The following is a 12,618-nucleotide window of genomic DNA, read 5'->3' as shown; positions in this document are numbered from 1 at the left end:
GTTGAACTCCATGATACTCCGGCCATTGTGATTGGTCAAAGTATGGGTGAAAGCGGGGAGCCCATGTTTTCTTGACCGTCATGATTGAGAACTCCGACTCCCTCACGGTGCGTGGGTGATTGATGTCCACATTCCTAACGCGACCGGCAGCATACAAATGTGAGCATGGGAGATGAAGCAACAATGGCCTCCCGCAAGTGCAATCACATTGTGTTAACGACACCTTGAAAGCCCGACCTCCATGTTGCCGGCCATCGTTTGTGGTTCCTCCTGGCTCTTTCACTTCGTACTTCCACTCTTCGTTGTCATATAATATAGCTTCTTCTGAGTCCGCCTTCCGTGATTGAAATACCAACCATTCATCAACTTTGGGTGGGAACTTGTACTTGTACTTCCGTGGGTTCTCACCCGCTATCTGTGCATCGGTTTCCATCGAGTACTTTACAAAGTACGCATTCATCTTGTCAAATGTGTATTGAACTATTGCCGTCACGGGTAATCCACGTGCACCTTTGAGCACCCTATTGAAGTATTCGGCCATATTGCTTGTCATTTGACCGTATCTCCGGCCATCTTCATCAAAAGCACGTGCCCACTTATTCCGGTATTGAATGTGCCTATTGAGAAAATCTTGACCCCCGGGATCAAGTTTTTTGTGTGCGAGCAATTTGTTGTACAAAGTGGCGAAGCGCTTATCGGAGAAAGCGAGACAACAATCTTGAAGATCATCGGCCAACTCCTTAAGGCCACATGCCCTATAGAAGTTCGAACAAAAGTGCCTCATGCATCATCGATGGTGCAACGGAGCATGCCCGGGAATGTCAATCTCCACGGCATTAAGAATTCCTTGATTCCGATCCGATATGACACAAATTTCCCTTTGAGCGGGTAACACCTTCGTCCTCAAAAGATGCAGAAACCACTCCCAGTTGTCATTGTTTTCCACCTCAACCAAAGCAAATGCCAATGGCAACACCCGGTTATTGGCATCACTTGCTATCGCAACCAACAAGGTGCCCTTGTATTGTCCGGTCAAGAACGTGCCATCAATTGCGATGACCGGCCTACAATGTTCGAAAGCCATCACACATTGCTCGAACACCCAAAAAGCACGGCCAAATACTCTGACTTTCCTTCCTTCATGAACCGTTGTTTGGTGCCCATGAGGCTCGACCACATGAACCATGCCAGGGTTTGTCGCGGCCATGGCTAACAACAACCTAGGGATTCGGTTGTATGCTTCCTCCCGTGTACCATACAACATCTTAAATGCGGCTTGCTTCGCCTTCCATGCCTTGCCGTATTTCACCTTGTAATGAAAGATGGCTTTCGCAAGGTCAATGACATGTTGGACGCTCATTGTTGGAAGTGTGGATATTGATTGGAGAGCCTGTAAGCGATGAACTCGGACGTGAGTTGTTTGTGGTCTTCGGACACAATCTTGCCATCCACCCTTTTGCCTTGGCACATGTAAGTTGGCACACAACTCACTACATGCCAAGTTGGACCTCCTTTCCATGGTCTTGCACGCACAATCCACGGACAACCGCCACGGCGTCTTGCCACTCCTTGTTGGACCTCCTTTCCACGAGCTCTACCACCACCACGGCCTCTTGTAAGTCCAAGTTGGACCTCCTTTTCATCTTCACATGCACATGCAACCGTGTAGCGCACATTGACGTCCGAGTTCACCACCTTGTGTGGACGATAATGCGTAACCGAGTAGTTGTCGAGCCAGATCTTCAAATCCAACAAGCTGTCGAACTTAGAACCTTTAGCAATCCGGTTCTTGTCGTCTACCAAATCACGGTGAGAGCTTGGCCTAACCCCAAGAGGTACACATTGGCCACCATCTACCACGGCTTCATCCACGAGACTAACATCCTTGAACAATGTAGTCCGATGATCCCAACCAAATACCTTCTCGAAAGCTTCGGCCTCCTTCACCGTGAACCCCTCCGCATCAACTTGTTCATCGGGACCATCGTCATCCGAGTCCGATGCATATGCACGGGAAAAAGGGATGGAATGGTCCATTGTCTCTTGCAAATGATATTTGTCGAGATCACCCACATTGTTGTCATGGAGATCAACTTCATTGTCATCGTCCGCATACTCATCATTGTCCTCTTGCAAAGATTCATCTTGGTTGTTTGTATACGGGCTCAATGTTGGCCTCACTTCTTGGGTCAAAAGAGGTTCAACAATTTCATCTCGCTTCAAGGGTGGGGGGCTACTAGCAACCAAAGGGGAGGGGTTCCGGTTCAAGTCCAAATGCAAACTTGAATCAACCTTCTTCGTTGCAAATAACTCAAGAGCCTTGTCTAGTGATTCGGCCACCGTCTCCTTGTATGCAACCCAACGTTGCTCCGAGTTGACACGCATTGTCTTCCAACGGATGTGCATTCCAAAACCAACATTATGCCTTCCCTCCAACTCAATGATATCACTAGGGTCCATCCAATTCAAATCTTTCCTAACTTGTTGCAAGAGCTCCGCATAGCTAGGACTACTATCAAACACCATGTCAAGCTCATCCGGGTCCGGTTCTTTATTGCCTTTCAAAAAGGCGTCTTTGTCCCCATGATGAACAAACACACATGTTCTTCCCATCCCTATAAGCATTCAAAGAACACAAGGTAACATTGCTTCCATGAGTACTAATCCATGGATTAACACGGAATACAAACCCTAATATATATATATATATATATATATATATATATATATATATATATATATATATATATATATATATGAAACAACAACCCTAACCCTAACCATAACCCTAGCCCTAAACCTAACCCTAGCACCAACATAACAACACCCATAAGAATAACCCTAGCATGCTAACAAAGCCTAATCATAGAAATTGGCTAACAAACATCTCACATCTCCATGCAAATCTCTAGATCCAAACAAAACTAGGGTTTCCCCAAACTAGCAACAAATGAGCAATGGGAGAACTTTACTTGGATCAAAACAAGGGGATCGGAGATTATTACCTTGAGGGAGGGTTTGACTTTGAAATCCACGGACAAATTCTTCAAATTTGCAAGATTTGGAAGAAGATTTGAGAGGGGGAGAGAGTCAGAGAGGGGGCAAAGCTCGGGGAGAGAGTGAGAGAGTGTGTGATGGGGGTGGGGTGGGGGAGAGGGTCCCAGCCAAGTGGCTGGATAAGTCACAGTGCAGCGCCTAGCCGCTAGGCGCTGCACTGCTGGGTGCGGGCCCAGAGGCTGCCACGGTGGACAGGAGTGCAACGCCGCCGCGCTAGGCGCTGCATAGTAGGGTGTGGCGCCGGCGTGGCGGGCGCTACACAAAAAGGTCAGGGAAGTGAAATAGTTTCGCACCCAGTTCATTCTGTGAAATGATTTCGTCCCGAGATCAAAATTGTCAAATTTGCCTATTCTACCTCAAACACATAGCGAGCCCTAATTTGCAGATCGGCGTCCACACCGAGCTGCTACTCCGCTTCTCCGCCGCCTTCTTTCCCCTCATCGTTTCTTCCCGCTCAAGCCACCGCCCTCCTCAGCATCTGACCTCCCCGCCGCACCGGACGCCGCTGGTCGCGCGCGCGATGGAGTCGACGTGCGTGTCGTGCGGCGAGGGCCCGGTGATTCCGGAACCGGCCTCGGGCGTGCTCGTCTGCACCGCCTGCGGCGTCGTCCACGACGCCGGCGCCGACGAGTTCGTCAACTCCACCTGCTTCACCGAGGGCGGGGAACTCGACCGTCGCGCCGCCACCACCGTCCACCACAGCTCCCAGTCCCCCTACCTCGACCACAAACTCTACGCCGCCTCCGACGTCATCACCTCCATGGCCGCCCGCTTCTCACTCTCGGCCAGCCGCGTCGACGAGGTCCTCAGAATAGCCCAATCCGCCACCGACAGGAATCTTGCCTGCCTGGGCACTGCCTTTCTCCCTGCGCTCGCAGCCGCCTGCACCTTGCTCGTCGCGCGATCCCACCGCCTTCCGATCTCCTTCGCCGAGGCCGCTGAGGCCGCGGCCTGCACCACGTTCGCGCTCCCTAACCTCGTGTACCGCATCGCCTCCCAACTCTACCTCCCTCCCCTCCCGTCCTTTGACTACTCCGCCGCGCTCGAACGCGCGGTGGAACGCTCAGGCAAGCTCACCGAAGCTGCGGGTGAGAAGAGGGATGCCATCCTTTCCCAAGCCCGATTTCTCCTCTGCTGCGCCTCCAAGTGGTCGCTCACGACCGGTAGGCACCCGCTCCCACTTGTCGCTGGCGTGATAGCTTTCGCGGCAGAGCTGAACAAGGTCACCTCTGTCTCTGTGGAAGATATTGCCCTGGATATTTCGGCGGTGCCGCACACCAGCCGCCTCCGATACAACGAACTTGTTGCTGCGCTGGTGGGTGCCGCGCAGAAGTTGCTTCCGTGGGGCTCCGACGTCAATACCAGAAACCTTCAGTTAAGTGCCCCCATCCTGCTGCAGCTCATGCAGATGCAGTCACAGTCCGGCCAGTCGGAACAGTTTCAAGAGTGCTTCCGTCCAGACATTGCCAGCACTGTGAAGGAGTACTCATCTGTTGACTTGGACGAATCCAAGTACTTCCAGATTGACCCCCTTGATGTTGATGATTTCGATTTCAAGAATTATGGGCAAGAGTTGAAGGAACCAGAGGATTTGAAGATCTTAGAGGGATGCATGTCAGATACTTACCAGAATATCTTGAAGAGGATTGCTCAGCTAAAGGAACTTGGGAACTTTGGTAAAGTTCCTAGCAGGAGGAAGCGGTGGAAGAGAGAGTTGGAGCTGGAACCATGGGATAATGCCCAGACCAAGAACAAACCCCTCGAGGAGGAAGCAGATATTGACATTGGCTATGATGCACCTCCTCCATCCTTTACTGCTGGAGTGGATTTGCAGAAGCGGAGGCGAGCACGGATTGAAGCTGCTAAGTGTCGGATCAATGAAATTATGAAGGCTCCTGCTACTCGTATTGCAAATGCAATTGATTCACCGTCTGCTCTTGGACATGAAGATGTCTGTCCACCACAAAAAAATATCAGGAAAAATCAATGGCGAAAGAGACGAAATGAAAAGGATCATCTGACAGAGATTTCAAATGCTCCGGACTGTGTGAAGAAGAGAAAGAAAAGAGACTCATGTAATGTTATTGACTGGGAAGATTGTGTCATTGAGCTCCTGTTATTACATGGTGCAAATGAAGCAGAGATAGAACAAGGCCAGTACAAAAGATTGTTGGAGCTGCGTGTCTTCAGTGCATAAGTGGAGAGCGATGAAAACTTGGCGATGCAGACTCTCCAGTCATTAGTATTTGATTACTGGCTTGCTTTCTGAACATAGGTTGTCATTACTCTGAATCATGCATAGTTTTTGTTAGAGAAATTCCTCGCTGTTTGCATTATTCACATGATTGCATCCCGATTTGTCTACCGCCGTGTATTTATCCTACCATAGTGCCTGAAGCACATTACTTTGTTTGAACTGTAAGAGCATCTCCACTCGCAGCCCCCATATAGCATCCGGATTACAACTTTGGAGAGGGCTTTGGGGGGCGTCCGGACAAAACACGTCGTATGGGGATAGCTGTTTCCCACTCGTTGACCCCAAACCATCCCCAAATTATCTCAGTGCATTAGCACAAAAACCTTGGAGGTATGGAGGTCGGCGCTGCCCAGGCCGCTGGCCGCCTCCACGCGCTTCCCGTTCGCCGCGTGGGCGAGCTGCCCAGGCCGCCGGCTTCACGCCCTGCCCCGTCGGCGCGCTGCAGCAGCCAGCGGTCGAGGTTGATCTACTCGAGGTCGCCGGCGTCAGGTACAGGACAGCAACGAGGAGGAAGAGCTGCATGTATCTCTGCTTGTTCGTGTAGACGGCGGTCTGCACCCTTCCTGGAGCAAGTATTCTTGAGCATCAAGTAGATCCTGAAAATCCCGTCGCCATTCAAGATCAGAAAAGATGTACAGCATGTGCATCTAGACAACGAACTGAATAAGATTAGGAAAAAAACAAGAAACAATTGGGGATTTTGGAGAGACCGTCATGGAGCCCAGCTCCGGCTGCAACAGGATGCAGAGCTGCTCAGGATGCAGAGCTGCTCAAGATGCAGACGGGAGAGAGCACGCACGCCGGCGCTTCCGCCTCGCCCACGTGTCCGGTGAACCACATCCCAAAGCTCCATGAGCAGGCCGAGCTGCTGGACGGCATCCTCGGCGGCACCCATTGCGCGCCACCACGGCACGAGCTCGAGGACGGCCACCACGGCACGAGCTCGAGGACGGCGACTACGGCGCGAGGACGGCCACCACGGCCTCGCACTCCGCCTCGCGGAGCTGCGCGCAGAGCCGACGATGCAGAGATTGGAGAAAGGGGAGGGGCTCCTGACCATCTCCTGGGCGAGCGGGTTGACGACGAGGCGCTGGAGCTGGTCCACCTGCGCGTGCAGCGTGGCCTGCTGCGCCGCAACCATGGCGGGGATCAAGCCCGCCTCGACGAGGGCTCCGGCTTCGGCCGCGAGCGGCGGCGGGGAGAGGCGCCGGAGGCGGGGGCACGACGGCGACCATGGGCAGCAGCGCCTCCGGTCGCCGTGGTCCTGGACGCGTGCGGTAGGTGGGATTGGGAAAAGGTGGGGAAAGAAAAGAGAGAGGAGAGAGATAGGGACACGTGGAGGTCAGCCAACGTCTTGGGTGATATCCGGACGCCCCCAACGACGCCCCAGGCGTGGGGGTTTGCCTTTCCGGATGGTTTCTGGGGTGTGTCCGGATGGAAAGCGTCCATTGGGGTGTCCACTGAGTGGCGTTTCTCCTAGCGGGCGCCCTAAAGGGTTTTGGGGGAGCCTTTAGGGGACGTGAGTGGAGATGCTCTAAGGTAGCCACCTGGATGCCATGTTTGTATGTGTTGCAGTTTGGTGTGGAAGTACTACTTGGCTTTTAAATGTACCACATTACCACTCCCTGTTATATATATATTATGAGCCTATCTATTCACCGACGCCGAGGTTTGGCTCTCGGGCACCGTGACACTTGATATCTTGTGCGTCCATGCGGTGCTGCGGTCCATCGGTTGAGCAGTAGTCGTATGTGTATAAGAGCCTTAATTGATTCGCTGGAGCCTTAATTGCTGAATGTTCTTGGCACAGATTGTCATTCCCTTGCACTTTGTAATTTTCAGAAATTCATACTTCTCACTTCTGTTATGGACTTAGATCCACAACGGGATAACTACCGTGCAGAAGATAGCCAGACGGCATGGCTGCAAGGGATTGGATAGATATAGGTTGAAAAGAGAGAATAATTAGGGAGAGATTAGATTGATTGTTCTTCCTTTTCCAAAGCTAGATACATGACATCCTTATATAGTGGAAGCTATGGCTCTTGGCCTTTTCCAACACAATACGGACTCCTAATAAATTAGAATCCTCTGATTCTAAACTTCATAATACAATACTATCTCCTAAAAGACTCTGCTCCTGTCCTTTTGCTTCCTGATGCATGTCTCTTCCCAATACGTGACCAGCTGCTGCAATATGTCAATGCATTGGCCCTCTTGCCGGCCGGCTCCACTGTACTAGTGTCACAACACTTCACTGTTAGTACCACGCCTCTCTTATACATAGCAACTATCTATCATATTTTACACCTATTAGGTAACCAAAATACGACACTGTTGTGTTGGCCTCAAAACTGGACAGACTGTGACTCTTCTGATGTCCTATTTGCTAATGCTTCATATGTGTTGTTTCAGGGAGCTGTCAGTTATGGCGTTTGATCTTATCATAATCTTGCAGATTTTCTAAATTTCCAATTGTTTAGGTCAGCTCCAATGATTCCCTCCCCCCCCCCCCCCCCCCCCCCCCAATATTTGATTGTAGGTGAATAACGAACTCCTTCATTGAATTTGTCACATCTAAAATTTATGTACAACTATGATGTGATAAAGACTATATCATACATCATACTCTGTTTGCTCCTGACTCATGTGTTTCAGATGTGATTGCCTCAACTGCTTTGTCTTTAGGTCGCATATTCTTATGTACTGTCGTTCCAAAATAGAATTACAATGTTTTTCTTGTTAATTAGTTTGAGTACGGCTACATGTTCTTGAGGCTCGTTTCTCTTGGTACCCTTGTCCTGAACTATGCTTGGACGACCACACATGTAGATAAGATCAGGGAGGACAGTATTTCAGTTAAGCTGTGAATGCAATGGAAATCTGAATACATGAGTGTCATTAGCTTTTTCCTTCACGTTTAGATTTGAAGTTTTTTTTACTGTCTCAGTAGTCAGTACTATATTTATAGACCTTTTGCTGGTAGGAAATAGGTTATATTAATTGTTGCGTGCAGACTGTAGTTCCGTTTAGCATGGTCCTAAGTTTATGTCTTCCATTCTTACAGAGGTATCCTTAGCATACCAATTAAGCTCATGTTTGTCTCTAGATCATAGCTATACATCACAGAAAATCTTGTTATAACAAGTGGTCCAACCTTACGGCTCTTGTAAATACTAACTAGCCATTCTCTGCTTGGTTCATCTGTCAAACCTGCATTGTATCATTGTAAGGAATTATTAGGACTACTTTGACACTAAACATGGGTTGCACTGAACATGGTCAGTTCATGAAAAAGCTCACTGTGTTAGTAGGATACTTCAAGGATGGTTCCTCTGTAACCCGTTAAAGCTGTTGTGGAGGCCTGTCGAAAGCCTGTACATGGTGCAGTTCACAAGATACAACATTGTGGGGAAAAACCTGGCATGGAGGAGGATATTCCCTTCTGTACCTACAGCCTAACTTCACTGGCGGATCTGCCAAGGCCCAGTGCGATGCCTACACGGTTCATTGGTCAGTTATATTGTGTTCTTTGTAGATACATATACCATACTATGTTGCTTTTTTTTTAGCTCCTCTACCTGATCCTTGTTGCCTGCCTTGTTTTTCTACAGATGTCATTGGTAGGATAACCATGGTCTCGGATATCATCCTTATCCATCCATGCATCATAGTGGCTTCGAAAACAAGGCCAGTTATGCTCAAGTATCTGCTATAAGTTATTTGGTTTGTTCACTATGTTCCTTTGTGCCCGCTGTTTTTTCTGATGGTTTCTATGACTGACTGCTTGCTTATGTATAAATGTGTAGGGCCAGGAGATCCAGATTACCATGTGATGGTGCTGTTGAATTTGACGTAGACATGGTCCATGCAGTGTGTGAAAAGGAGCCTCTTATTCCTATATTTGTAGGAACCTTACCCAAGACTGTTCATGGTAACTACTTTAGCTATTGCTTCTCTGCAATCATGCTGTTTTGATGTATCAGTGTTTTTGTAATTCACATGATACGCCGTCTTGGTTTATTGCAGGTTTTAAGAGGGCTCAGTGGTAGCTCCGCTTGCCGATGGTATAATCATGAGGATATACCCGATATCAATTCCTTCAGTGCTAGGTCTGTTCTATAGAACGAATATATTCCTGTTCTTTCTTGGTTTTCTTCTTTGCCTGCTCTATATTAATATTTTATCTCTTTATGTTATTAGCATGGGAGACTGAGTTCACTCCTCTCACAGTTTATGCTCCCTCAGGGCAAAATGCCATTTAACCCTCTGTGCATCCAGATCCAATTGTTCAACCATGCTTCAGCTGGCTCAACTTGGTCCTTTTGACGAAATGGTGAGCTTGCTGCTCTTTAAAATTGATCCTTGGTGTAATAAGTCATCACTTTTTTTGTGACTCTTAATGTTGGTTCATGTTCTTTATGCAGAACAAGTGGTTCCACTGTACTGCTGTTGTTGACAGAATTATGCCTGATAAGCGTTGGTGGTTTGCTTCGTGTGGCGCATGCCGCAAATCCGCTAGGTTCCTCGGTGACCGGTGCCAATGCTCAGACATTAGCTGCACTTCTGGTGGTGCAGACCTAACGTAAGCATTGTTTCCTTCCCTATTTAATCCACCTATTAATCGCCATGTAGTGACCTGCTCACTTTCTGTTTTTTAGATACTGTGTTGGTGTCATAGCGACCGATGGCACGACGGAGGCTGAGTTTGTCCTCTTTGACAAAGTTGCGACAGGGGCCAGGGAAATCTCTTGTGGCCTTGCTGTGGCAGAGATACCCTGGCCAAGCTACGCTTGAGGACGCGGCACGTTTGGCTGCGCTTGACATGACTATCCGACCAGATTCGATCAGCTTGTTGGACAGAAGTCTAAGCTCCTGGTTTCCATAAGAAGAGTCTTTTTTTTTCAAAATTGGAGAATTTGTCTTTCCAGATAAGCATGATAGAAGAGACTTATAATCCTGAGCTACCGTCATCTGTTTTTGGTCTCGCTTCAGCCTCCGATAAATCATCCTCATCCAGTCAGGTTTTGGAGCTGGGTGCCCCTTATGTGGGTAATGCTGTGTCGACCGTAATGAGCCCACCTTGTGGCCTGAGTCTCCATGATGGACATACCTTACCTGCTAGCGGCCAGTCACCCACAATTCAGGTATACTTAATGTAATTGGTTTACCATTCTTTTGTTTGTTTTGTTTCTTTAGTCGTTTGCTTTTTAATTCTAAACTTGTGTATTTTGATCATCAGCCTCACACGCTGACTTTCCACGGTACCGGCTTGCCCTTCACCTCCAGTGGCAGGGTATGTGCCTAAAGCTTTTGTCGGTGCATATATAGCTTACCTATTCCATTCCTATCTTAAAGTGTCGCTGCCATATTACCTGCAGCAAGTCAACTGCTCATAAATGTGGTCCAAGGCGTTCTCACGGTTCATGCTATTGTGAGCAGCATTTCCTCTTCGCAAGAAACGTTCACAACCCTACTGGTTCATGCTATTGTGAGTGTTTTTTATTGCAGCTCTGCCCATACTACACATTCTACAGTTTCATGGATGAAGCTGAACTCTATTGGTGCTAAAGCATCGATTTTTACATTATAGATTTTCTCCCATGTGCATCTTGACTAGCCTCCGAAGAGCCTGCTCAAGATTTTATAATTTGATTTGATAAGGTTCAGCCCTAATTTTGTGTTACTTATTCAGTTTGAGTTTCACAGATTGCAATAAATATGCTTGATGTGGTTAGCTGTTAGCTAGAATTGATGATCTGAGCATGTACTAACTTTATTATTTAGAAAAAATAGTGATGGTAGATCCCATGCAGGTAGCATGTTATAATGTTTTTGCTTCTGTGTCATTTGGGTATATAAATTGTTTGAATGGCAAGTATTATGCAGTATTTGAGAAACCTAGACATATGCTAAATCTGTAAGGTGCTCTCTTATTTTGCAATATTTCTCTGGCCTCCTCTTTTAATTATGAGTGAGGTATCATTGGATTCTTGTGACTATTGATCCTATTTTCTGCAGAATTGGACAATCATGATACACTCGGTTAAAACCTTGTGATGGTGCCCCAACTGATCATGTTTTCACACCTATGATTCAGACAGCATTTGAACTTGCAGGTATTTGTGGAAATGTTTCTCCAGTTATTGGCAGGGGAGCTCGTGAGGCCATCAACTAAGCTGGGTGCTTTGTGGCGAGCTTGATCATGGACTGACATGTGATCAAAATATTTAATTCTCTATCAGGTACTCGTCTCTCTTTGACTGCCCCATCTGGTCTTGTTTAGACTTTAAGTCAAGCACTCTGATTTTCAATTGTTAATTGATTGTTTTCCTGAACACAATGTGCCCAATCTGAGAAAGAAGAGCAGATTATAGCTGAAGAGTTTGGTGGAGAAGAAGAGCAAGGTGATTTATCTCTCTTGTGAACACAATCAAGTTTAATCTGAGCAATTGGTTAATTGGTGCCTATTTTTAGTAACTTAATATACCTTCTGTATAGAAAGCACAGAAAATGTCATGGGCTGTATTCAGGCTGTTATGTGCTATTCATGATCTGAGAAATATTTCATGTAGTTTTCGAGGTTAAGTGGGCCCGCCTTGTGTTTGATAGTCCATTCTTGGTTGGTGAATACTAGAGGCTGGGGCGCCCCTCGGGGGGCCTCCTTGCCGGTTAGGTGCATTCCAATCACCACGCATGATTCATATTATGCGATTCGGCTCTGTCCACCTATCATCCAGTCAGTATCTACAAGGTCTTTTACTATTTTTTAGGTAATTCAGAGCAAAAATGTACGGGAAGTGACACTGCTTATATGCAAGGTACACAATAACCCATATCATGTTGGTATGAAGAAGACACAAATACATGTTCAGAACCTGATGCACTACATAGCCGATGCAACATACATTACGACGGAGCATTATCAGTTTTGTACATCAAAACAAACATAGCCTGTTGGTGTTGCGCGTAGATTCCCTTCTTTCTTCTCCACTATCATTTCGTCTTTGCTTTGGCCTCTTTACCTTCCTGTCATCACTGGAATGAAGAGCAGGTTCACCTCATGTTCAAACTGTCACGTAATCAATCAAGAAGTTGATCAAGTGTTATCGTTTCCTTTAACGCTCTACCTCTAAATAGTTGGTACATCTAGGTAGATTGATTAAAAAAATGTTCTATGATAATATTGATCATTTGCAAGAAATTGGATGTACCAGTCAATATTGAATATTCCAGAGAAGTTGATGCAGTTGCTGTGTGATTTACTTGCAAGATTTCATTCAGAAAAGTATAGAAATGCAGTT

The 12,618-nt window shown here is 47.3% G+C and overlaps 2 protein-coding genes across 2 annotated transcripts; both read left to right on the top strand.

Moving 5' to 3' along the window:
• Positions 1-3,292: 3,292 nt before the first annotated feature.
• On the top strand, positions 3,293-5,397 carry LOC109761017 (plant-specific TFIIB-related protein PTF2-like). The gene has a single exon (XM_020319813.4). It carries the CDS (start codon positions 3,368-3,370, stop codon positions 5,252-5,254), a length of 1,887 nt encoding a protein of 628 aa, XP_020175402.2. The 5' UTR covers positions 3,293-3,367; the 3' UTR covers positions 5,255-5,397.
• Positions 5,398-7,513: 2,116 nt separating this feature from the next.
• Positions 7,514-11,559, top strand: LOC109761187 (uncharacterized). The gene is made up of 10 exons (XM_073503450.1): positions 7,514-8,827; positions 8,929-9,004; positions 9,124-9,248; positions 9,344-9,426; positions 9,518-9,650; positions 9,742-9,899; positions 9,976-10,461; positions 10,557-10,610; positions 10,696-10,805; positions 11,434-11,559. Exons 1-4 carry the CDS (start codon positions 8,740-8,742, stop codon positions 9,364-9,366), a joined length of 312 nt encoding a protein of 103 aa, XP_073359551.1. The 5' UTR covers positions 7,514-8,739; the 3' UTR covers positions 9,367-9,426; positions 9,518-9,650; positions 9,742-9,899; positions 9,976-10,461; positions 10,557-10,610; positions 10,696-10,805; positions 11,434-11,559.
• Positions 11,560-12,618: the final 1,059 nt, after the last annotated feature.

This window comes from Aegilops tauschii, chromosome 7 (genome assembly GCF_002575655.3).
Source record: "Aegilops tauschii subsp. strangulata cultivar AL8/78 chromosome 7, Aet v6.0, whole genome shotgun sequence".
In the NCBI taxonomy this organism is placed as follows: Eukaryota; Viridiplantae; Streptophyta; class Magnoliopsida; order Poales; family Poaceae; genus Aegilops; species Aegilops tauschii.
The sequence above is the reverse complement of the archived record's forward strand: the minus strand, read 5'-3'. Positions and strand labels throughout refer to the sequence as shown.

Coding starts and splice junctions, on each gene's coding strand:
- LOC109761017 (XM_020319813.4), top strand. CDS start 3,368: ATGATTTCGTCCCGAGATCAAAATTGTCAAATTTGCCTATTCTACCTC.
- LOC109761187 (XM_073503450.1), top strand. CDS start 8,740: ATGGAGGAGGATATTCCCTTCTGTACCTACAGCCTAACTTCACTGGCG. Junction 8,828..8,928: donor GATGCCTACACGGTTCATTG/GTCAGTTATATT, acceptor GTTTTTCTACAG/ATGTCATTGGTAGGATAACC. Junction 9,005..9,123: donor ATAGTGGCTTCGAAAACAAG/GCCAGTTATGCT, acceptor ATAAATGTGTAG/GGCCAGGAGATCCAGATTAC.